This window comes from Buteo buteo, chromosome 33, assembly GCF_964188355.1.
Source record: "Buteo buteo chromosome 33, bButBut1.hap1.1, whole genome shotgun sequence".
In the NCBI taxonomy this organism is placed as follows: Eukaryota; Metazoa; Chordata; class Aves; order Accipitriformes; family Accipitridae; genus Buteo; species Buteo buteo.
In genome coordinates, this window is record NC_134203.1 from 808,506 (window position 1) to 834,637 (window position 26,132).

General features: G+C 42.9%; 1 protein-coding gene across 1 annotated transcript; it reads left to right on the forward strand.

Annotated features, from left to right (window-relative positions):
• The first annotated feature begins 49 nt into the window (after positions 1 to 49).
• On the forward strand, positions 50 to 24,637 carry LOC142026370 (E3 ubiquitin-protein ligase RBBP6-like). Its single transcript, XM_075019327.1, has 18 exons — positions 50 to 215; positions 4,317 to 4,416; positions 6,386 to 6,424; positions 7,058 to 7,094; positions 11,896 to 11,940; positions 14,351 to 14,439; positions 14,559 to 14,655; positions 15,500 to 15,639; positions 17,019 to 17,188; positions 17,983 to 18,086; positions 18,536 to 18,727; positions 18,808 to 18,886; positions 18,994 to 19,051; positions 20,219 to 20,584; positions 20,917 to 21,018; positions 22,305 to 22,496; positions 22,692 to 23,221; positions 24,546 to 24,637. The coding sequence occupies exons 1-18, from the start codon at positions 50 to 52 to the stop codon at positions 24,635 to 24,637; spliced, it is 2,598 nt and encodes an 865-aa protein (XP_074875428.1).
• Positions 24,638 to 26,132: the final 1,495 nt, after the last annotated feature.

Below are 26,132 nucleotides of genomic sequence, written 5' to 3' on the forward strand. Positions count from 1 at the left end.
TCTGCCACGGTAGACGCTGTCGTGGAGCAGGCATCGCCTGGCCCCGACCATGTCGTGTGTCCACTACAAGTTCTTCTCCAAGCTGAACTATGATATGGTCACCTTCGACGGCCTCTACATCTCTCTGCCTGACCTCAAGCTCCAGATCATGGCCCGTGAGAAGCTGACGGTGGCCAGCTGCGACCTGCTGATCACCAACGCCCAGACCAACGAAGGTGCGTGGGGGCAACAGGCACGGGGCCTCGGGGACTGCCCGGCTGGCGGTGTCACAAACGACCCCGCGACAGCTTGGGTGGAAGCTGGAAATCCAGTAATAGTCCAGTCTGTTCATCAGGATGTTTCAAGGCAGTGCTTTCAGTGCAGCTACACAGATGATTTGTTTGTCGCAAAGTGTGCAAGGGGCGTTGATGAGAAGAGAGCTAAAAACTCACCTCGTGAGAAAGCATATTTTTAAGCGCTAGGGGGAAAACGTGTTCTCGGGAGTTACCCTCTTTTGTGGTAGAGAGAGTCTGGCATGTTAGTAGTCCTTGTCAGCTCTTACTCTGCAAATCCTTTCCCCAGCAGCATATCAGCTGGTTGGCAAGGCATCTAAGGCTAGTCAAGGCTTTTCTTTGTCATTTCACATATCGGCTTGCCTTCTGATGACTTCTGTTCTGAAGAGCTTCTGTACTTTATCTGGGTGAAAATACTTCTCTGCATAGTGCTCAGAGAGTTGCTTTTGCACTGCTGTCAGACTCCAAACGGTGGGTTAAAGCAGGCCGTAAAATAAAGTAGGAGCTTTTTTCAGTAACCTGTTGATAGCATACATATGACAGAAATTAGTAAAGCTAGCAGATTTTCAGAAGTATAGGTGAATTTAAAAATGGGATTTTTAAATTGTGCATTCAGCGCGAAGCGGAGCATAACCTGAGCTGCTTGTACTTTTTTGCAGGAGGAAGGTCGTGGATACTAATGCAATAGCTGATTTAAGATTTCCGAGTCCGTATGAGGCAGCAGTCAAAGTAGCTCTTGTTTAACTTGTCTGCCTCCATGAAATACTTCTTTGCCTTGGGTCTTTCAAGCATACCAAGTTTCTTGTCTTTTAGACTGTTATGTCTCTTCTGCTCTTGACTTGGAGATAACATCCAAATCTTCCTTTGCTTTTGCAAGCTTTCTGAGTTAACGGGATCCTTATTTTTAATCACAGGTCAGATTGACAAAAGCCCAGTAGCCCCTTACTGGCCATCCCTGCCAGTAAAACAAAAAACAAGTGTTGTGCTATCAGGGAATAGGAATCAACAATGTTGTTACCTCCAGCTTTGCTGAACATTTCTGTTGGAGCGCTGCTTGGACAAGTGTGAAAAGTAGCCTTGTTGGGCATGACGTCACTGCTCACTTTGCAGATGTGGAGTCACGAGGTGAGGCAGTGTGACGCTGCTTTGCAGGTCCTGGTAGTTGCCGAGTCTCTGCTAGGGGATGCTGCTGCCCATGGGGAACAGGTTCCTGCTGGGAGACACCAGTTCATTCTGAGAGCTGTTAGACTAAGCTGGCTTCTGTTAAATTCAAATTGAGAGGGACTTCGGGAATAGCGCGCCAGATTTAGTCCTTCCCTATTTAAAAAAAGAAAAAAGTTGACTTTTTAGTCGACATTGTTTGCCTTCACCTCTCATAAAATTTCATCACCAAAATTAGTTCAGTTAATTGCGGCGAAGGAAAAATAAATGTCTTAAAGCCAATTGGTATCAGGCCCCTTCACAGAACTAACTCAGCAATGGACTCTGCTGTATGTAAACACTCTTCCACAAATTCTCTGAGACGGTGACCAAGCTGGTGGGATACTTCAGTACCAAATACAAATAGGTGCCGGGATAAGTGTCCTATACAGAGAAAGCCTTTCCTTCACCGCACTATTGTCACTCTTCAGCTGATCCATTTAAATGTGCGCTGATGGACTTTTAAGGTGAATTCAGTTTTATATCAGTCTGTTACTAGATGGCTGGACCTCTCTTCATGGTGCACTTAACAAGCGAATTGAAAACAAGCATATATCACCAGATGTATATATATACACACACACATTCAAGGATAAGTCTATTCAGAAGGCAGGTGTCAATGCTTCTCTTCTAATGGTCAGTGAATTGTCACCAAGTACTAGAAGAGGACTTCTTCCTCTTTTTGCATCACACAGCTGTTGGGCATGTTCGAAGTGACCTCTGCAGGCTTGCATCATTTGTGAATAAATGCATTGGTTGCTGTCCTCATATATACAGTCTCTTCCTAGGCGAGGTGCTGCCACTTGTAAAGCTGCTGCAGAACTAGAACAATCCTCAGTTCAGCACAGGTGTAGCAAACTCCTGCCTTTTTGTGGAGCCACTGTTGCTTGTCCTCTAGCTCTGAAATGTCAGTCCAGCGGTTTGTGATCGGGACCAGAAAGAACGCTCTGTATGACTCCATTCAGCAGGTCGAAACAGCTGGTTTGGGCTTCTAGATCTGCAGCTGCCATGATGTCCCAGTTGCCTGCCTGGGCCCCAGTACTGCTTCAGCTCCTTCTCCATCAAAAAGTCCCAGTGCAGGCCTTTCTTGACAGGTGGCTGTGGAAGGGTTAGAGTTTCTTCTTTGAGAAGAGCTCTAGGGGTTGCTTTCAGGATATATGACTTCTGTAAAAGCTTCTGTTTTCGTCATTAGTAGTCCTTTCTCCTACAATTTGAACCTCCTCGGAAGTCCAGAGGAAGCTTGCTGTTCGGTTCCCTAGGGGGGAAGATCAGGAATTAGTTTCAGCTAAATGATTTCTCAGTTTTCTGAAGAAGCATTCTGTCATTTGGAAATAGAAGTAAAATGTTCATTTCATTGTGGAAATAATGTCTTCTGGTAGGTGAGTTTTGGGGTAAGAGAGGTTCCTGCCTGTAGGAATAATATACTGAAAAATGAAGCATAAATTGTGAAATATTCCTGTTTTGTGTGTGATCACTGAGCAAAACCACCCTGTCAGAGCTTGACTAGATATACAGCATCTTTGGTTTTCAGACCATTGTTCTGATTCGGTCTGCAAAGGTAAGAGCTTTTAATATTTAAAACTGTAGGCAGATTACAGGGAATGGCTGCTGATAGTGATTTAAAATATTTAGTCATATCCAGCTTGTGTAAGGACAATATAAAAACCATTCTCATGGAGAGATCTTTGCATTTTAAGCTTACTCAGTCCAAGTGTCTCAGGTAGTTTGGTTTTTTGATTGTTTGGGCGTTATGTAGAAGGTCAGAAGGCTTTCCTCCTCTTCAAAGACTAACATGGTGTAAGCCCAGGCAAAGCATGGGTAGCTTCAGGCCCACTCTCTTTTCAAAAGGCTTTTCACGGCTGTCGTCGTAAGGAATTTTGTTTGAGTGTCTCAGCTCTGCAAAATGAATCGCAAGAATTCATAGAATCCTGGAATCATGGAATGGTTTGGGTTGGAAGGGACCTGAAAGATCATCCAGTTCCAACCCCCCTGCCATGGGCAGGGACACCTTCCACTAGACCAGGTTGCTCAAAAGCCCAGGGACGGGGCATCCACAACTATTGACATCCAATTCACATCCCTTGGGTTAATTCAAACTAGATGATAAGCTTCAGAGGGGAGATAGCACTTTAGTTGGAGCCAATTGTGCCCTACTTGTGAAAGCAAGCTCAACCCCCCCCCAGATTTCTCTGATCCAAATACTAGCATTGCCAGTTTTGTTTCCATTTACACGTAAAGCGCCGAGCAGCTGAGAAGCGGTGTTGTTGATGGATTAAGCTCCAAGGAATAGACAGAGATGGCAGGCGCTCTTCTGTGTTCTGTCAGTCTTGACCACTAGCAGCACAGGGGAATTGATATAGTTAACAGCTAGGAAAGCAATGGCGCAGAGTTGTCATGCTTTAGCTGAGGGCCTCTTTTGTTGCAGGGCAAGCTAGTCAGACTTCAGAATCTGGTTTATGCAGGTGAGACTTTGCTGTGGTTGGTTTTTCTCCAAAGCTCTGTTGGTTTTGTAGCCTAACAGAAGCAAAAGCAACTTAAGCTAGATCAGGAAAGAACCTCACGCATTAGCAGACTCCGCTTCAGTGACCTTTGAGACCATTTTGCTGTTGGCATTCCAACCATTGTAAAACCATGAAAAAGATTGTGCTGCTTGTGTTTGATTATCAAACCTGAAGGTTTCTTGAAATGTACTTTCAGTGTGTTGGGACGATAAAAGTGCAACGTTCCATATCAAACTTTGCTTTTCCATCCGTAAAGGGATTCTCTGAAATGTTGTGTAATTATGTATTGATATAGGTTCTCGTAAAGTGGCAGATTCTTTTTCTGTATTGATGTTGTTTTCAGAATACACAGATGGTAATGCCCTGATTCCTAGGAACTCATCGGTAATTGTTAGAAGAATCCCTGCTGGAGGAGTTAAAGTCACCAGCAAACCCCGTGTTACGTAAGTATCCGTAAAGCATTGTATTCTTGGTTAGGGGTTTCAGTGCATTAACTTTTTAAATTGATATTAGTTTACAAGAGGCATTCAGATTGTATCTTTCTTGTTAAAGCTGCTGTTAATTTTTGTTGTCATGGGCTAGATTTTAATATATCTGTCCCAAAGCAGACGTTCGTGTTTTGGCCTGCTGGGAGATGGGGTTGAAACTGCAACAATGGTAGCTTTTAAGGTGATTCCATTGGGTTTGTTCTTGGGGTTGATTCTTCTGAGAGCCAAGTTGTAGATCCCATTTCCTCTACGTGGAGAGATTCCTTATTTTATGTGTTTGATTTGATTGCTTTTATAGTAAAGACAGATAGGCATTGTTGTGTAAACTTCTAATTTCTTCCCACCTCAGAAGAGTCTGATTGTCAGTGTTTGACTATTTCTTGCATTTGGGGGGTGCAGGGTGGGATATGGCAGGTATTCTTACCCCCTGGTAAATCTGGGTGTTTTGCATACTAGACACAGAGGAAAGACCAAGGGTTGCCAGCTGGCAAACCATGCAAACCAGAAGTTCCATTCATAAGTGATTCCTGTTAGTTTCCTAAAGACAATGTCCATTTCAGGCCAGAGAAAAAGAACACTCTCCTAAAGTGTATCACCTTTTGAGCGAGTACAACAAAGGAATAGTTAACCCCTTCCAAACTTGAAACTCAGTAAGCAGTTCAGCACGTTACCAGGCGTTACTAGTTCTCTAAGTCTGTTTTTACCCTAAGTTGCTATCAGTGCTCCAGGTTTTCAATCTATATTCCTCAGATTTCTGGAGGACAGAGAATCGGATGTGTTGGTTAAACTTACAGCTATGCAAATGCAATGCTGACTACAGGATTATTGCTGTCATGTAGGTATTCAGCTACATTAGCATTGTTTGAACATTCATGTTTTCCAGCCTTCTTAAAGAGACGCCTCTCCCCCACAATTAGTAGGTATTATTAGCTTGTGGTTTTGCCATGTCTTTCTCATGTTGGTTCTCAGGCAATAAAGTAGACTGGTGAGTTACTGTGTGTCTCGAAAAAACAGCACAGCAGCATCCTGGTACCTGTGAAGCATTTGCGAGCAAAAAACCCTGAATTGCTGTGAGTCTGCCTGTAAACTTTGGGCATATTACTTCAGCAGTTGCTGCAGTGCTTTCAGGCACTACCTAGGAATTCAGGACGGCACAGTGTTGTGCTTGTAACCATGGCCTTGTTTTGGCCATGTTTAACTTAAATATGTGTGCTTAGTGCCGCCTTGTCAACACATCCTCCGTTTCTGGTTGGCTGGCGCTCTCTCCTGGTATCATAATCCTGCCCTGAAATGAGAGGAGAGATGCTGCTAGCATCAAAGATCAAGCAAAGACCTGTATGTGGGGATACGGAAAGAATGGCGCTGCTGTTGTAGTGTTGAAAATGAACCAGGCAGATGAGCTTTCTATTCCTTCAGCTGGAAACATTGCAGAAACAACTGGTAGAGTGGTTAATGTTTGGGAACGAGGAATGTATGCTATAACGGTGGAGAGGCCTTCAAAAATGCGTTACTCACCTTGTTGTATGTTCTTCAAGGTAAATGGATGAAGAAAGCATTGCGTGGTAATCTAAAGTATTTCCCTGTACTTCCTCATCTTCAGGAGGTACGTGGCTGTACTTGCGAGCCTGGTGGTATTCTAGCAGTGGCAGGAAGCATGAGCCTTTCTAGTTGTACGTAAATTCCACAGCAGCCATTGAATTGTCTCTGCTCATGCGACGCTTTGGATGACGTATGAATTGTTTGTTAACTAGATCAAGGGCTGCACGTCTGATTCCTGATGAGTGGCATGCAGATACAGATCAATAAGTGTGTGGAATCTCAGCAAGTTTTCAAATGTAATGACTATTGCCAAAAAGATTGTAGCCTTTTCAAGATTATCTTAAAGCAAGTTCTGGCAAGTAAGACCTTTTCTTTTTCGTCACAGGGCTCCTAAATCACACCAAACCCCAGAAACTGCTTTCAGGTGACATTTCTACTACTATTTTTAGTCAATCTTGCATATGCTAAATGTAGGAGCTATCTGAATACAGTGCTTGGGCTTTCACAAAGAAACTCTGTTCTAAAGCCTATGCTGCTGCCATTTTTGTTATCTCTTTGTCAGATGACTGACTGTTTTCTCTGAAGTAAACTTGCACTTCAAAGTGTCTAGAACGTCAGTGTTCTTTCTTGGAAATTAAAGTACTGTATCTGGTACCCATTTGTAATACTAGATATATACGGATTGGTTAAAGTTGCCTTTGTATTTTGAGAGTTGATTATTTAAGAACACCAAGCTGTGATACAGACTTCATCTTTTTGATACTGACGCAGCAGAGACAAAATACCTGAGGGCTTCCTCTTGCACTGTTGTGTTCTATAACTGTACATCTTAATTTGTGACAAAGTAGAAACGGGATTTGGGTCTGTTTGTTGGGTTTTTTAGTTGCGCTGAATGTGCCGAGAGAGAACAGTTTAGGTATATGAATAAATTTCCCCATTCCCTAGACTATCAGAACATGATGTTTTGATGTTCAGGTTTTATAACCTGTTGTCACTGCTTTATGCTGGGTACAAGTGCTTTACTTGAAATTCTAATCACCTTTATTTCTTCTTCCAGGAGTCAAACTGAGCCAGTGCGTGGAACATCAAAAGCAGTATGTAAAAACACAATCTCACACTTTTTTCTACACACTGCTCTTAATTCTAAACCATGTAGCCTTGTATTAATTTTCCAAACATTAACTAATTATATATTCCAGTAAAACCTGGTGTATGTTGTAAAGACAATGTCTTTGATTCAGCATAGGAAAAACTGGGTAATGCCATCACTTGCACAGGTCTAATGTAAATATTGGTTTTGGTGCCTAGTGATGCATTGCATTTCACATTGAATATGCTAGACTATTTCCTGGATGACTTTGTGTTGTACAGGTAATGTATGATCGCTTTTAGATCATGTAGGTGCGAGGTTTGCACAACTGAACATGGTGCCATGTTCTACATCTGTGTATAGCTAGTAAAGCGTATGTTTGTACATTGTTTTGTTTGTAGGTTGTTTTGTGCTTTTTGTTTCTTGCAATCCAAATTGTTTGGAGTGAATTTTCTGCTATTTCCACATTATATCACTTAGCTTTTTTTTTTTAAATACTCTTTTTGCCCAATGGATTTTGAAAATGTTATCAAAACTCACTGAGAAACCACCGTGGTTAAACTTGGTACTGTTTCGTACTTGTGACCTGGGGGTTCAAACAAATAGCCAAACCAACATATCCCATACATTTTGAGGACAGTCATGTGCAGCTAAATGTTTCCGTTTCATGTCCTTAAATGCTTGGGTATTTGTTCCTAAAAGTGTATAATTGAAGTGATATTATTTGGGCCCCTCTGAGTACATGTATGTCTTTAAGAGATTGCCATGAATTTAAATATGGTTGCTCCGCGAAGTGGTATTCGGAAGTTCTGCATTTGATCTTTCCACTCTATCTGATGAAGCAGTTTAGTTTAATAGTTTGTCTGCAAATGAAAATATCTAAGACCCAGTGTAGAGATTTTGGCACAAGGTTAGAGCCTGGTGTATTTGTGGGTAAAATCCCTGTCATTTGTCTGAACTTCTGCCTGCAGTACTTTTTTGGACCTGGGTGGCTTCGGGGTTGGATGCTGCTTTGATTTCCCAAAGGTTAAGCCTTTCTTTAGTATACCCCCACTCTGAATTTCCATTTGGAAAAGGGGCAGCATTTTTCTTCGGGTTAGAAAACACTGTCATTCGGCTGCTAAACTAGAGAGAAGTCACACAAGGAAATACCTGACTGGTAATGGTCTAGATCTGGATTTGCGACTTGGGTCGAAGGCTAGGTGTAACTGTGCTTTTCAAAATAGCCCTTATAATGTAAAAATTCCTATTTGTTGGTTTTTATTTTTCATCTTCAAGTATAACTGCTTTTTCTTCACTAGAATGGTGTGAGGCTTTGCACTAACCCTGGATCATTGGATCTGATCCCTTGATCAGCTGTTTGGGTAACTTAATCTAGAAATTGATGAGCTCTGGGGTTGTGTTCTGTCAAGAATACAGCCTCTGATTCTCGTGGAATGGTATACAATGAACTTAAAGTGGAAAACTTCTTGTATGTTGGTGTAAAAACACTAAGCCTAAACCTGACATCCATAATTCTATCACTGATTGGTTCAACTTCCTTTTTGGACATGAAAGGCTCTCATTGTGAGCCCAGTGACCCTAGCAGTTAATGGAAGGCATTTATGTAAACTACCTTTATAGTATTTGATCTAACTGAGATGGGGTTTTATTTCTTGGAAAGAGTTCTTTTTCTCTTTGTTTACTAGCTTGTGTATAAACACAAATCACATCTTCATCAATAAGGTTACCATTCTTTCAGCCTCGTGTGTTCCCTGGTGTCTTTGTATTACGTTTCTAAGTAGCATCTTACCATAAGCTTAGATAGATGTCTCAAAAAAATATTTTTTTTTAAGAAAGGAAAAATCCTGGAGTGGGAGGGAAGACTTAGTGTTAGTTAGAACTAATTAAAAGGAAGACAAAGCAAGACTGTTCCCTTCTTGTTTGCTCTGACTGTACCTGATGTGGGTTGTGGGTAGCCATAGGGAGGGTGGAAGCCTTGCATCTCTCTTTACAAGTCCTCTCTCTCTCTCTCTGTCTCACACACAGAGTAGAAGCACTGCAGCCTCAGGTGCTTCTAGTGTTGGAGGCACAGTTAGCTTTATTCTTAAAGCTAACTCAGGTCTTGGTCTAAAGTGTGTGGGGTTTTGTTTTGTTTTGTTATTTTAAATAAACGTCTTTCTGCATGTATTTCAAAGCCAAACCTGGATCTTAGTGTGGTCTGAATAAATCACTGGGAAGGCTTGCCAATTATTGTTGAACAGTAAAGCAGCAATGTTAAAATCAGTTCAGATTTTTTTTTTTAAAGGATGCACAAAAGCTTATACTTTGAATATTTCTTAATTGTCTTGCTCTTATGTTAGCTGTCATTCTACACTTCCAAATCTGTGCTGCTGTCCTACCGTTACTACTGCCAAATCAAGAAAGTGAATCCTATTTGTTTTCGTATTCCTATTTCAGTAACTGCAAGGATCTCTAGTTGGTATTAGTCCTCAGAGGCTGCAGAAATGCAGAGTCACGCGCATTGTTTTAGCACCGCCAAGCACAGCTGTGATCCTTCCTGGCTGAATTTTCAGTTTAACCAAGCTATTGGGTTTTAGGAAACCACTGTAATTTAAATGCAGCACTCCAGCAGTGAGATTAGCCTTTTCCTCCTATTTTCTGTCCCCTTTCCCACTTGCTTTATGTGAATTTCTGTTTAGTCTTCTGTTTGAAATGGGAGTTAATACATTGACTGTTGATTGTGGGGTTTTTGAGGGTTTTCTTTATTTGGTTACTTTGGGTTTTTTTTCGGTTTGGGTTTTTTTTCCCCAGTTCTTCTGCAGTATTACCTTAGGGTTGTATACAAGTGTCGTGGAGGTGTTGTTTCTACTTGACCGATGGGAGGGACTGGCAGGAAATACTTCAGTAGAAATTTAAAGGAAAAAAACCAAAGACACAAGAATGTAGGATCATTGGAAGATGGCCGTTGGGCAAACGTACTAAATAGTACATTAATTTTCTATTTGCTGCTTTTGGTAACTGTTCATAGAAGGGAGTGCTTTCATCTCCTTTAAGAAATCAGACTGTTGCCTGCAGGCCATATAATAACTGCTTCCTAAAAAAATACAAGAACTAATATTAACTGTTATGTTTCAGTTACTGGTCAGTCCTAGACTGTTTAATGCCAGACTCCAATAGAGAGCTTTCCTAATTCCTTGTTTGCTTCTGAAAACCCGCAAAGTGATAATGGTTGTGCCTGCCATGAGAGAACATAGGCCTGTTTTTCCACATGTGAAGAAGAGTGGCATGTGGAGCATGAAGCTTCAAAATACTTGATCAGACTTCCGTTTTGACAGAAGTGGGTACCAAATGTTGTGAAGGGAAGGAAAGTTGAATCTTCTGGTAAGATTTGCAGTGGAAAGAAGGTCTCTTGTTCCAGGTCTGGGTGCTCCTTTCCAAAGGCACGTTTTCATGATTTTTTTACTTAGTGTTGGAGTAATGTTGTCTGCGCTTTCCTAAACATCTAGAGAAGACATGATTAACTGGAGTGAGGAAACATCTTCTGCATGTAAATATTTTGTCCCCAGAGTCTGCTAAAACTGCTCCCTTGAATTCTTCCACTACGTTAGGTAATAAAGGACAAGGGCTTTTTTCCAAGGAAGGATTTTAATCTCTGCTCCGATCCATTTAGGGACGTCTTGAGGAGAGCTCTTCAGTTTACGCTGTGACACTTTATTCTACATTTTTGAACAACCAAAGTCCTAATAAGCAGTGATTCAGGTGTCTTTCTGATCATGTTTTGCTAGTGTAAGCTTAACTGCTGCTTGTGGCATAATATAATTCCATATTCTGGAAAAGGAACAAGCTAAGTGTTACCCTGTTTACTTGTGGAAAAGCAGCATTTCAGTATTAGTTCTCCATAAACGCTGCAGCCTATTGCAAACTAGTGGCCTGAGGGCTTCACTCCTGCAGGGTGTTCCAGGAGGTAGGTGGGAGGGAGGAGTGTGGTTGCAGTGGAGAAAAAAATTACAGGACTGTGCTCTGACTCCATGTTTTCATCATCATTAAAAATTGGTTTTGCTCTGCTAGTAAGAAGCATAATATTAAATTCTCACACCTCCCGAACTAATCTGGATAGTATGGCCTGTGGTCTAATAAAATACAAGACATCAGTATTGTCTGTTTTTGTAGGCCGCTCTGTCATGGTAAACACCTTTATTTCACTAATTTGAGCAGCCTGTTTTTTTCTAGACAAAGTGGTGGTTTACTTTCATGGCTGATGTTCTGGCTTGGTGTTTTTATTTGGGTGTTGTGGGGTATGGTGAGTTTGGCATTTTTAAACTTAGTGACGACAGGAGGGGCAGAGTTCATGGTTGAGGGCTGATACACCTGTGCTTGATTTTGCCAGGCAGCTACTGTCTTCATAAAAGCATAACTGTGTGCATTTAGAAGTGATGAGATGTTAACGGATTAATTGACAAGCTACACTGCAAATAAGTTTCCTGTAGTGATGCTTCCTTCTCAAATAAACTGAAATCCTTTTTAGCTGAAAATTGTCAGATGTGAGCATTTGACAAGGGTCCCTCTCTGAGATACTGTGGAGCAGTAAGTTGATGTCGTGCGGGTTTGGTTATTTTAGTTTCTTCTCATTAACCACACAGGCACTCTTAAGGTGCCATAGGTTTGGACTTTGTTTTGAGCAAACACAAATTACACGGGGTTGGCAGTGCCCCTGTCAGCGACACTCAGAGGATATAGTGCAGACTTTCAGACTACAGTAGACCTTAACTATTGCTATGTTTTGACTGTAGAACTTGAATATGTGTTTAATTTTTTGTGAACAGACAGATGACTCTCCTGCATCTCTTTCTCTGGCCCACCTTGCTAAGGTATAGATATATTTTTTTCAAATTCTTTAAAAAAAAGAAGTGTTTGCTTTGTTTTTTAAAATCTTATACTGTGATCTATAGCTGGATAACTGTTGTAATGGAAACAAAATTTAATTTAATTTTTATTAATTTAAAGTATTAATTTTAACTTTAAAATGGGTGTCTATTTTGGTACTAGCCTGTAAAGAGCAGTTCCCACTTTGGGAAGATAGAAGGGGAGTACCTTATCAGCCTCAACGTAATGTTGCACTATTACTCATCTTCCAGACACACAGAAGCAGCATTTCAGAAGCTGTTTACCATTTCTCATATGTTTCATTGATTTTGCATTGGAAACTAACAGTTTTTCCAGAAGAATTGAATGGGCTGTAAGTTACGGGCATTTGGAGGGGGGAGTGTGCAACAGCCAAAAGAGAATCGTTTCTGTAACATGGACAATTGCATGGCTGTTTTTGAATTTCTAGCCATTAAAGTTACAGATCCATTCTTTTAATGCTGCACAGTTTCATAAATGCTAGTATATAGACAGTAGACAACATAATCTAATTTGTTGGAATGCAGACTGTGTGAAGTGTGAAAGTGTACCTGATTGTTTCTAGGAATATACCGATGTGTATGTGTGGCATATTAGCAGATGTGACCTTCTGGAACTGTTGTAATGCCATGTTTTGCTATGGACCTGCTTGCATTTTTTGCTCAACAATGTGTACCTTCCTCTGGGAAAGCACTACTGTCTGCACTTTGTGAAAAGGCGTAGTGCTAGCCAATGAAAGAACTAGTCTTTAAAGTTACAAAGCTTAGAGAGGGCAGGGCCTAATGCAGAGGAGCTAGTTCTTTCTTCTGAAAAGGAAGGCTGGAGTTCATTTCCAAGAAAGAGGAATCTCTTCACACTGGTCACTTCTTTCCTTTCTCACTGAAGAAATTAAATTGTGTGCATCTGGGGGGGGAAAAAAAATGTTTGGAAGGTAGCCACCAAAAGAACTTGGTCTCCATTAGTGCTGTCCCTAAACATGTCCTTGGTACTGTAAACTTATGCCAAATTTTACTCTTAAAATATGAAGAAGTGTCCTTGTGGTGTACACATTTAAGCTTTTGAGAAAATTTCAGTATTTCAGAAAAATACAGGAACATAATGGAAAGCAGCTCAAACCTGTTACTTACTCTAACGTCTTTAGTGCAGACTGACTTGGCATGGAGGTGATGCGTTAAGAGTTTTCTGGTTTATTATTACTACGTATGAAATGCCATGTTTGAATTTTGGTCTATTCCTAGTAATGTGTTGTGGGTTTTGGATGTGTTTTGTAAACTGTTGGGTTCAAAGAAATTAGTCAAGTATCTGTAAAGCTTTCTGTAAATGTTAATGGAAATGATTTCATAGGTGTTGCTCTGGATTATGTTACTGTGGAGAAAAAAATGGTGTCTATGAAACATCCATTTAATAGAATGTTGAAACTAGTTGGTTGCTTTTGTGAATGAATGCATATAAAAACAGAACCATGAGTGGTTGATCTGAGTGGTTGATCTGAATGCTAGGTGCTTGAAGGTCCACATCCTTTACAGCCTCTCCCTTAGACCCTGCTTGGATCTGGACTAGTGTGAAATAAAAACATTGGAACAAATACTACTTTGAAAAAACAGCTGGCTTCAATAATTTGAAAGATCTAGTTCTGCATAAGGTTGATATTACAATTTATATGTTAAAAGGACACAGTCAACTGGAAAAAAAAATGCAGATTGTGCTTCCTGTAGTTAAATCACTTAATATGAAGAAGTTAGTAGAGGGAGAAGCATGCAGTGTGGACTGCCTCCAGCACATGATGGTCAAATTTGTAGTGACAAGAATCTTTTGTCTTGCTGAGGGATTATTAAAAGCTTGCTTGCTTTTAATGCTTCTGTGTGGGAAGCTGCATTTCAGCAAGCAAAAACAACTTCCCTGACTCTTAAGTTGTGTGTCCCTTTAATGCTGCAAAATGTAAATAAGGATACTTGCATGCATCTTTCTCAATTAAATGTACAGTGGATGTCTTCTTCAAATAGGCTGGAGCTTAAAAATCACCTTAAAAATACTGGATCGTGTAATGTTGTCTACTTATGCCTTCGGTCCACTTGGAAGACAATTGGATTGGTTACGCCAGTCTTTCTGTAAGGTACAAACAGAGCCTAAGGTTTTGAGTGCCCAAGAACGCTCTTGTCAAGTAGGTTAACACGCACACAAACACCATGTAATAACGGTGTAAGGGCTCTCCAGAACATCTTCAGGACAACGGTATTTTCTATAAGCAGCTCTTTTCATGCAACCTCAGCTAGTGTTGTGCTGCTCTTTACAGGACTGGGTGAGCGGTGTTGTCTTTGGCTGTGTGGGCTTAAACGTGTTTCTAATGTGCGTGTCAAATAATTGCCTGTTAAACAGACTGCCAATCTGGCTGAAGCCAGTGCTTCTGAAGAGGATAAAATAAAAGCTATGATGATCCAGTCCTGCCATGAATATGATCCAATCAAGTAAGTGTTGATAATGTCAGATCTGTTCTTTGAAGATTATGGAAAAAACTGTAGAGGTGTTTGGTTTAACAAGCGAGACATGTGCATACCTTGTTCTTTTATTCCCCCAAAACTTGCAGTTACATGAAGAAACCCGTGGGTCCACCTGCATCGTCATATACTTGCCATCGTTGCAGAAAACCTGGCCACTCTATGAAGAACTGCCCAAGAAATGGGGTAAGATTGTGGGGGACTTCTGGTGTTACCTAGTTTTTAATTGTTTTACCCTGGCAGTTAGGTAACAAGTACATGAATACTCACGTGAAGAATTGTTTCTCTTGGGGTGAAATACAGAGCTTATATGGCAATGTTGCAAAGCCTTTCAGAATTTGAGGGAAACCTGGAATTAGAAATGTAAAATTTTCTTTTTTTCTAGGTCATGGACATGAAATGTGTCCATAGATCTTTCTCTGTGAACTTGTATGCGTGTTTTTGTACATTTCAATGTTATTGGAAATTTTTCTGGTTTTAACTCTTTTTAGTGACAGTTCATAGTTTTTAGTATTTTGTATAAAAAGAAGATGTTTCTGTTGACCCCATCTACTGAACATTTGTGTGTTTTAATCAGACAAGCCTCTGGTTGCGTCTTCATGCCGTTTAATGTTAGTCACTGAAGGTACATGCATGAGGTATGAATTTAGCCTTCATATAGAGGTGGTGAACATAAGTTTCCCCAGTGAGTGATTCAGAGCACTGCATTAAGCTCTCCCTCTGCATTGCCCTTTGGAGGAGGAGGAGCGGCTTTGTGTCTCTTCTCTGAGTGGATGGTGAGCTAAGGGCTGTTTCGCCCTTAAGGAACCTGAGGGTAAGCCAAAGAATGTCGACCGAATTCAAAACACTGCTCAAGCCTTTGGAACATCCTGGCTGTATTCATTTAGGAAAAGAAGTATTTTAGTCGAGCGACCCTTACGCTAGGTAAAAGGAGAGGATTAAAGGCTCTTGCTGCTTAAAATCATCATTGAAATGTCATTTTAAGTGTGGGTCTTAAGATGCGGTATGTCTGCATTTCTTGTCTCAACAGGACGAAAGTTTTGGGTCTGTGCCCAGGATGAAAAAGACCACAGGAATTCCAAGGAGTTTCTTGGTGGAGGTGAAAGATCCCAAAAGGAAGGGTGTCATGGTGACAAAAACTGGAAAATACGCAATACCACGTGTTAATGTGTAAGTATGGAATTAATTGGACCGACCAAAAAGTGAACGAGAGAAACCGTGCGTAAATGTCTGTATTGGCTTTGTGTGGCAAGTTTTTGGTAGCGGGGGTGGGGGGGAAGGTTACAGGGGTGGCTGCTGTAAGAAGCTGCTGGAAGCTTCCCCTGTGTTCAAGAGAGCCAATACCAGCCAGCTCTAAGACGGACCCGCCGCCAGCCAAGGCCGAGCCAATCCGCAATAGTGGTGACGCCTCTGTGATAACATTTTTAAGAAGGGAAAAAAAGTTGGGACAGAGGGAAAACGGCAGCCGGAGAGAGGAGTGAGAACATGTAAGAGAAACAACCCTGCAGACACCAAGGTCAGTGAAGCAGGAGGGGGAGGAGATGCTCCAGGCGCCGGAGCAGAGATTCCCCTGCAGCCTGTGGGGAAGACCATGGTGAGGCAGGCTGTCCCCCTGCAGTCCATGGAGGTCCACGGTGGAGCGGAGGTCCACAGTAAAGCAGATGTCCACCTGCAGCCCGTGGAGGACCCCACGCCGGAGCAGGTGTGTTCCCAAAGGAGGCTGTGACCCCGTGGGAACCCCGCTCTGGAGCAGGCTCCTGGCAGGACATGCAGATCTGTGGAGAGGAGCCCACGGAGCAGGTTTTCTGGCAGGACTTGTGACCCCGTGGGGTACCCACGCTGGAGCAGTGTGCTCCTGAAGGACTGCAGCCCATGGAAGGGACCCATGCTGGAGCAGTTCGTGAAGAACTGCAGCCCATGGGAAGGACCCACGCTGGAGAAGTTCATGGAGAACTGTCTCCCGTGGGAGGGACCCTGCACTGGAGAAGGGGAAGAGTGAGGAGTCTTCCCCCTGAGGAGGAAGGAGCGGCAGAGACAAGGTGTGATGAACTGACCGTAACCCCCATTCCCTGTCCCCCTGCGCCGCTGGGGGGGGAGGGTAGGTAGAGCATTTGGGAGTAAAGCTGTGCCTGGGAAGAAGGGAGGGGTGGAGGGAAGGTGTTCTGAGATTTGGGTTTATTTCTCATTACCCTACTCTGGTTGATTTGTAATATATTGAGTCAATTTTCCCCAAGCTGAGTCTGTTTTGCCCGTGACGGTGAGTGATCTCTCCTGTCCTTATCTCGACCCACAAGCTCATCTGAGCTAATTTCGTTGTTGATCCACTGAATGGGAGAGGTCTGCGGTGGGAAAATTGTTCCCCCCTCCCTATTCTAGTGTGGTGGCTATAGAAAAGTAGGTTCAACTAAATGCCTATGTTTTAGGAGGCTAATGTGGAGTGAGAAGAATTCCATCTCCTGTCTTCCTTTGATAAGATCCAAAGCTTGGAAAAGTTCTCCTTTACCCATCTTTAATTTGTTTCTTTTTCCTTCCCCTTTCCCCTCCTCCAGGGAAGCTTATGCTAGAAGAGAGAAGGAAAAGCCTCCCTTTTTACCGGAGGAGCCATCCTCTTCCTCCTCAGATGATCCTATTCCAGAGGAGATTTTATGTCTCATTTGTAAGGAGATAATGACTGATGCGGCTATTATTCCCTGCTGTGGAAACAGTTATTGTGATGAATGTAAGTGTGAACTCCCATGTTTGTTAATTCAAAACAGCACATCTGCTCTTCTGAAAGCAGAAAGAGGAGATAGCGAAATTATTTTGTTACCAGTTCTATTTTATACTTAAGTATACCCTGAATAGGAAAGGGCTCTTCTCGTATAAAGGGGGAAAAAAGCCACAGAGCTTTAATAGTTAAATAAATAAATAAATAGTAAAATACATAGCTTTTTAGTTAAATTTACATGCGGAAGGACGAGTATGAGAGGAGTGGCTGATTGTGCAGGTGATTGCAGTATTGGATATTGAGTGCATTTAGTTTGCCCACAGCCCTTTCTCTCATACAAAACTATATAGCCAACTCTGGTGACTTTCGGTGGTCTGCAACAAACGGATAGTTAGCAGCATTTAATCCACATTTTCCTCCACGGGAGAGTTGGTTAAAACCTTCAGAGCGCGAACCTAGTAATGGTTTTTTGAACCTACTATTTGTTTTTCTGAGACAAGTTTTATTCGTTAACCTGGAGGGTGGGGACTTCTCACTGTACTATATAGTGGGAAAAAGACTAGCTGAAACATCAAGACACAGCCTACTCTACATCTTCAAATGTTACAACAGTGACATACCAAAACTCTAGAGTTATTTGCTGCATACTAGAAATTTTTTACGCTATTGAACCTTTATAGCTTCATGCTCTCACTTCAAGACCATATTCACCTGTGGATCATATAGGTGTTTTTATAGTTGATTAGAACCCCCAAAACTTCCTTAGTTTGGCTAAATGCTATTTTGATTATTCTAATTGTACACAGGTATTAGAACAGCCTTACTGGAATCTGAGGAGCATAGATGTCCAGAGTGTCATCAGACAGGTGTTTCGCCTGATGCTTTAGTGGCCAACAAGTGCCTACGCCGGGTAACCTGATGACTTTTACGTAAAGTGCTTGTAAGAATAGGCTCTTTGTAAAAAGCTGAAAGGGAAGGAAATATTAGTTTACATCTGCTTAAGCAAGGTTGACTTGAATAAGGCTAAATTTACCTTTCAAGTGCATTATCTGTTATCACAGAAGCTTACAACTCCTTGGAGACAATCTGGCAAATTCAGGTCATGCTTTTGTTTAAGGTGATTGCCTCGCTTTCAAATTCTGTGTTAACAGGGCAGTACTTTGAATACAGACACTCCGAGTTACCAATCACTAGTATCAGTGTTTAATGTGATGTGTTCATGTATCGGCATGTTGATTTCTTTGGGGATTGATAGCATTTACAGCTAATTACACAAGTAATTTTACTCTGTGGAGGCTTTTGTTCGTATATCTGCTGAAGTTTCATATTACCTTTGCGTAAATGTTTTTCTGCCTCTAGGCTGTGAGCAACTTCAAAAATGGAGCCGGTTACAGAAGAAGGCACCGTCAGCAGATGTGGCACCACCAGCAGCAGCAGCTGCCACTGCCACCACCCCCACTCGTGACTCTTACACCTCCTGCTGCTCTGGTGACTGCTGCTGAACATTCTACATATTCGTCTCTGTCAGTCAGCAGTTTGTTGGAAGAGAAGGTAAGCTTTGTTTCAACATTTGCAGCGATTCTTGTATTTTAGTAGAGCTTGTTTTCCAACTGTCTGCATTTATTCACAAGGGCTGTCAGACCCCTGTACTAAGACAACCAGCATTACCAAGTCGTCTGGGCCCCCAAGGACAATCAACACGCACCACTGGTAAGGAACTGTAACTTTTAATTTTTCTAAAAAGAATTTCTGTTAAAAAATGATCTTCAGATACACTGAATGTGATTTTTTGCTTTTTCCTCTCTCCACTCCAAAAGGTCATCCAGCGAAAGCCAGTACAATTTGCTCAGCAGGTGGCAGACCAGGCTGGGAACTGTAAGTGTTCTGCAGAAATTCAATGTATTAATACTGGTAACCTGTTAAATGAGGCTGTAACACATAAATTCTACAACAGCTGATTTATGATGAAGTAAGTGTGCACAGATAGTTGTGTAGAATACAAGTGGTCATTAATTTTTAAATGGCCTAATTTGAATTGGCTTTAACAAAGGGGTATGTGCTCGCAGTAAGATTATTTACAATAGAAGTCCAGTGCATAATTGAAAAGAGGACTCTGAAAAATGCACGCTTTCTGAGGAAACCATAAGTGCATCTAAAAATCAAATCTAATTAAAGGATCAGGTGGAAAGCCACCCTTTTGCTCACTGGCTGTATAAGGCTGAAGAAATTGATTTCCCAATAGAAACCAGCCTCCAGCATTCTTTTTTGAACAACTTAGTTGATTCTGATTGAGCAAATCATTGGAAAAGTCAAGGCTGTTATTTTAGGACAATTCTGAGTTTCTTCAATTTAGTCGTCTCAGATAGCCAAGCTGCTTTCTCTCCGTTGGAAAGAGAAGAGTCTGTTTTATCTCTTATTGCTGTGCCAAGTCAGTCCTTCATTTTTTTATATGCTTGATGTTAGATCGACTGTAAGGGTGCACTGTGTTTATAAAATCTCAAAGATAAATCCAAACAAAAATGGGGATCCACCCCACAGATGATTTAAAATCTCAGATTCAGTAAGCAAGAAAATAACAATGCAGGGACAAGAACAGGCCAAGTACATCATCATGAGGCGACAGCACAGGAAGCGTATGTGGAAGAGGTTAAAAGAAGTTTGAGAGAAGATGAGTTAATATTTGTGCAGGACTTTGAAGGTTAGAAGTGCGAAATATTAAGTGTCTCCAGGAGTAGCAGAGGAGCGGTGGGCACATGGCACGTGGGAGATGGGAGTCTCTGTTAAGCGTGGGCAGCCTCCACTTGCAGCTGCAAAGCTGAGTGTCAGGAGAGAAGACCGAGGGGAGTGTTGGGGGTGAGGATGTGGAAGGCAAGTATGAGGATCAAGAAATGAGTGTAATCTCACATGAACGGAAAGCAGGGAGAAAAATGCTTAAGTTGAGAACAAGAAGTGCTCCCCACCATGCTCCCGCTTCCTTCGCTTTCCTCTTTAAAATCCGACAGAGTGTAACAAACAGTGACACATGGTTTTGGGTTTCTTTAGAGGTCCAAATCGAGGACGCCTGCACAGCGAGTGTACCCAAAGGACTCAGGCCCCAGCACTACCAGAATCAACACCAGTCTTTGTGCCTGTGCCTCCAGCTCCCTTGTATCCTCCAGCACGCCACGCACTTCCTCTTCCACTGGGGGTACCACCACCACCGTTTCCTCCTCAGTTTCCACCTGGCCAGCCTCCATCTGCTGGGTGCGCTGTCCCCCCTCCAGGATATCCCCCAGCTCCCGCAAACACGTCATCAGCTTGGGTTCCAAGAGCAGTACCCATGTCTCCTTCACCTACCATCCCAAGGACTCAAGCATCTCCTTTCTCTAGGGAGGAGTTTTACAGAGAACAACGGAGTCTTAAAGAGGAGTAAGTATTTGGCTCAGTGAAGCTGCGTTGTTCTTCATTTTTGTATTTTGATCACATAATGAGCTGCAGTTACACTCAAGTGCACCTGACGTAAGCAAAAATGACAGTGTTTTTTCCAGTATACTTTTGTGTTGCAGATGGTAAACATGCAAAACTAAACCAAGACAAATGTAATTCTAAAACTTTCCCTAAAACTTGTAGGAACGCTGAACTGTTTTTGCTGAAATGGGATGTTCCCCTGTTGCATTTGCATGCAGTCTATATTTTCTCATATTGGCCATGTTTTGTCTCTTGGTGCCTTTTTGTAATAAAGGTCAAACTTATTTTAACAGGGAAAAGAAAAAGTCCAAACTTGATGAGTTTACCAGTGATTTTGCTAAGGAATTGATGGAATGTAAAAAGATTCCAGAGGAGCGTAGGCATTCGTTTTCCAGGTAACTGGTTTACATGTCTGTAATGGAGCAGCAGGTTGTCTGGAAGAATCAGGGGGAGTTCCACTGCACCCCTCTCTCATTGGATGGATTGGATGATTCAAGGGATTAGCAGGGATAGGAGTTTCATAGGTAGGTTACTGGCTCAAATATGGCAGAGATTACAGTTGACTGATGGTGATAATGGGGCAGCAGTTGTTAAGGAACAGGGGTCTCTTTCCCTGAAGCTTCTCTGCAATGACATCCTTCACCTCCTGAGAGCCGTGAGGAGGCTAGGAACTGAATAGGTGTAGTAGCTGGATTTTCTGCATCTCCCTGTTCTGATTGTAACCATTACCTCAAAGCACATCGGAGGAGATATGTGAGAGAAATTGTCTTCCTCTTTTGTCTCTCTCCTGTAGGTACACGGAGAGATTTTAAGCTGGACTGCAGACTGGTGGCTTTCACTAGAATTTTGTTGACATTGTTAAATGAAAAACAAGAGAAACTTGTGAAGAAAAAACGCAGGGCAGCTGATGTTTTCTATCCCCCCAAATCACTTGGGCAGGAGTCTGCATAGCTGTCTCTTAGTAATGCTGTCAGTATCCTTCCTAGAGTAATGGCATTGAGTCATATTACTCGAGGCTGAGTTTAGAAGCATTTAGATACGACTCTTTCTTGAAGCGCTGTCACTATCCTTGGTTAGAGCTAGAGGTATGTGCAAGATTTTGCTAGGACATTGGGCTAGAAGTGTTGATTGTAAGACTGCAGTGCAAGTATTTTGCATCCTGTACAAATTGCCAAAGAAGTAGTGAAGTTAAAGAGACTAAGCTGGCATTTTAAAATTGAGCTTTACTGTCTTCAGGCCAAATCGTGTTTTCCTGATGTTTGATACTGCACTGTAGCCATTAAGACTTGCTCTTTTTGCATCTTACTGCAACAAAAATGATTTGCGCTGCATGTCGTTGCAGAGTAGTGAAAAAATGGGTGCGTTCACATAGCAGTAGAGGCCACTATACACCACCTTAAATCAGCCGATAGCTATGGTAGTTCGCGTGGTAGAAGTGAGTGGAAACAGACTTAGCCTTCCTGTATGTTTTTCCATTAACAAAGCAACAGCTGTTCTGTCTTGTGAGCCGAAACTTGTACATGTTATTAAGTTCTTCGGTTGGCAGTAGCATTATGTCAGCAGCTGAAAGAACATAAGTGTATGGAGAGTCAAAAACCCCAAAGCAAATCTGGAAGGAAAAAACTGGGGAGAGTGACTGTTTTGAATTAACTTCGTGTGTGTGTGTTGTGTTTTTTTTAAGGTCCAAGTCTCCTTCTAGTGCTTCATCTTACTCTAGAAGTTTCTATACCTACTCCAAGTCAAGATCAGCTTCTTCCCCCTCTCGCTCCCACTCTCGATCATTTTGTCGTTCCCATTTGCATTCCTACTCGCGATCGCGGCTGTATCCAAGAAGAGGCGAAGGGAAGAGTCGTAACTATTGTTCTAGGTCAAGGTCAGCTGGTAATAGAGCTGGAAATTACCCTGGAAAATCTTCTGGAAGAGCACGCCATGTCGTCAAAGATCCTACCAAATCAAAAGAGAAGGAAGTGGAATATCCACAGGGAGATGGCAAAGGAAATAAACATCAAAAACACCAGAAGAGAAGAAAAGGAGATGAGAACGAAGGATTTCCTTCATTTCGTGAAAGATGTCCTGGAATGGAACCTCCTGCGAAAAAAGTGAAGGAGGAGCTTCCCAAGACAGGCGGCATTGAAACATCTTCCTCTCAAAAGGGTGAGAAGGTTCTTGGTACCCCACAGAAAGTTCACCCAAAAGTGACAAAAGATCACCCAGAAACCAGACCAGCCGAGGAGGAAAAGGCAAAGAAAGACCACAATGAAAATGACAGTGAGAGTAATGTATCTGCAAAAGATGAGGGAGCTGCAGGAAAAAGTCCAAAAGACCCCAAAGAAAAGTCTGCTGATAAGGTGAAAGAGGATACAGCAGCACCTGCTGCAGTTGACCAGCCTGAAGCAAGCAGAAGTCAAAGCCGTCCCAGTGTTAGCTGTAGTCAAAGCCCTTCTGAGAGTCAGCCTCGAAGCCACAGCAGCAGTGCCAGCTCGGGAGAGAGTCAAGACAGCAAGAAAAAGAAAAAGAAAAAAGAGAAGCAGCAGCCCAAGAAGCATAAGAAGCACAAGAAGCATAAGAAACACAGGAAGCATAAGAAACACATTGGAAGCGAAACGGAATTGGAGAAGAGCCAAAAGCACAAACACAAGAAGGAAAAATCGAAGGAAAGCAAAGATAAAGATAAGCAAAACATGAAATCTGTCACTACATAGAATGACGGATATTAAAAAAATGACTTAATTCCTAAGTCATCTGTATTAGATTTTGATAAAATGTAAATGAATTCAAGCGTTGCAAATAGTGACATGGAAGACCCTGTGCTGCACTTAAAATATTGCTGCTTGATTATTTGATTTTTACATCAGAGCTTTATAAAAGTGAACATTTTGTAGAGAATTGTGAGTTGTGGCCATGTATCATGAAAGGTTTTGCTGGGGCATGTTATTTTTAACCATTGTTGATTAGTTTGGGTGGGGTATACTGCAAAAATTTTCACAGCTGAATTTTGTTTTAATTGCCTGCCAGAAGAAGGTGGTACCTGTTATAAAATAGCAGCAGCAAAATGCTTTGCAGAATCCATTACAGCCCTGTTATGTCACTTCTTGGTTATAATAAATTTTCAGTAAACTATCCAACGTGATGAGATTTCCAGTGATAGCTGAACATGAGCAGAGAAGAGACTAGTGACAGAAAAAAGGTACCAGTAGAAGCTTGCTGGTAGCTAACATGTACGAAAAATAACCATATCAAGGGGTTTCATTTGGAAAAGACAGGTAGGACTTTAAATCTTTTGAACTGATGCAATGTGGGGAGGTGCTGCCAAGAGGTATGTTTTTTTCCTGTGCCAAGCGGCCTTGTTTTTCTATTGTAAAAGGTAGGATGTGGCCCCAAACATAGAGCCACTCTTCACAGCTGGTCCTGACAATTTTAGAATAACGTTCAATAAGAAGCTGCCACATTTCAACCTTGTTCCAGTTTGTTTGGAAAGCTGTTGTCATTTGCCAGCAGACATTTACACATAGACTTTAGGATGCCCTGTAATCTGTATTTCCTCTCATAAGAATGCTGATCACCAAGGTGTTTGTGTTCCTTAAATAGAAGCTTTATTAGGAGTATTTTCATATGGTGGTGCCATGATACAGAGCTAACCCTTCCAATAAACGTGGGGTTCAGCAGATGAGTTTGGCAGAAGAAGAAAGCCCACTAGAAAGGCAGGCTTCTGCTTTAAGCTTCTTTGAACAATGACAGGAAATCTAGAAAATGGTTCGGGTGTGACGTCACGTTGGGGGGTCTGATGCCCTAGCGGGGCTGTGAGGTCAGGAGGGGGGAGCCGGGGTGTGTGTGTGTGACGCAGGGGGGTCCCCGACTTTTGGTTCCCCCTCGTGACCCCCCCACCCGGACATGCGGGTTCCCCCCTGCCCCCTGCGTGCAGTGGGCGTGGCCTCGCCAGGCCCCGCCCCAAGCCCCCCGCCCCGCCTCCATCGCCCCGACAGACCCCGCGGCCCCACAGAGAGTGGAGGTTAACCCCACCCTATGGATCTCCGCCACCCCCCCCCCCGGACGCTATGGACTCTTCCCTGGCCCTATAGAACCCCCCTGGCCCTATAGACCCTGCCCTGATGCCCAGCCTTACAGACCGCCCCCAGACCCTCCATACTCTTCCCTGACACACACCCCCAGACCCTATAGACTCTCTTTGGATCCTATAGAACACTCCCTTTCCCCCCTGGACCCTGTAGATTCTGCCCCCCCAACCTTATAGTTTCCTCCTTTCACCGAAGCCAGCCCCTGTAGATTCCCCCAGACCCCATGGAACCCACTCCCCCTCCAAGCCCTAAAGATTTCTTCTGGAAGCTATATACACACACACCCCCTCCCCCAGGACCCTATGGATCCCTGCCTCTCCCAAGCCTGGACCATCTAGATCCCCTGGACTGCCTGGATCCCTCTGTTATTCCCTGCCCTGGGCGATATAGATCCCTCTGGACCCTATAGATCCCCCTGTCACAGGAGGACCCAGTCATCTGGACATGCAGGCAGCCCCAGGTGTCCAGGTAGTGGACCAGGGTGTCCAGGGGTAGATGCCCCCCCGACCCAGATGCCCTGTAACTCCCCTCAGCCCCATATAAACCCCATAGTTCCTCTCCCCCCGGGTCATATAGACCTTATAGGCCACTCTTTCCATCCCTATAGGCCCTCCCCACAGTTTTATAGACTCCCCCAGCCCCATATGGACCATATAACCCCCCCGCGGCCATATAGACCCTAAAACACCCCCCCCACACCCCCATATAGATCATCCCAGCCCCATAAAACCCCCACAACCGCCCCTCCAAACCCCATACAGCCCCCCCACCCCATATAGAACACCCATCTCCTTAGAGACCCTCTACCCTCAGCCCCTCCCACACCTTTGTCAGGATTTAACCCCAGCCGGCAACTCAGCACCACGCAGCCGCTCGCTCGCTTCCCCCCCACGCAGTGGGATGGGGGAGAGAATTGGGGGGAAAAAAGTCAAACTCGTGGGTTGAGATAAGAACAGTTTAACAGGACAGAAAGGAAGAAACTAATAATGATAGTAATAACAATACTAAGGTGACAATGGCCTGGACAACGCCCCGAGAGACCCAACATGGACGTTGTGGGGAGGGGCCCGGCGTCCCTTCTCCTGACTGACGGGGGTCTCGGACACTCCTGGAACTGGGGTGGGAGAAGGTTCCAGAAGGCCGGGACCTGGGGCCCAGAAATAGGGGCACAGCGGAGCAAAAAAATCACACACAAAAGCTTTTTTCACTCTGCTGTAGTAAGATGCTGGCAGTCTCCAATGTGAAAAATCATGAGTCCAGCAAAGCAAAATAATGAGACTTTAAGCTCATGATACTTGAAACAAACCCGTGATTTGCCTTCTAGTAATTAAGACGGAATATACTTGTTACAGAGATAGAAGACTATCTGTATAACAGTTACATAGACAGTTATGTAGATAGAAGAGGTAAATAACTTCTAGCGAGAGCCTGAA

Bases quoted from the DNA above. Each gene is read 5' to 3' on its own strand.
- LOC142026370 (XM_075019327.1), top strand. From the start codon at position 50: ATGTCGTGTGTCCACTACAAGTTCTTCTCCAAGCTGAACTATGATATG. The intron at 216-4,316 runs GTGCGTGGGGGC...TGTTGTTTTCAG, and splicing joins CAACGCCCAGACCAACGAAG to AATACACAGATGGTAATGCC. The intron at 19,052-20,218 runs GTAAGTGTTCTG...GGGTTTCTTTAG, and splicing joins GGCAGACCAGGCTGGGAACT to AGGTCCAAATCGAGGACGCC.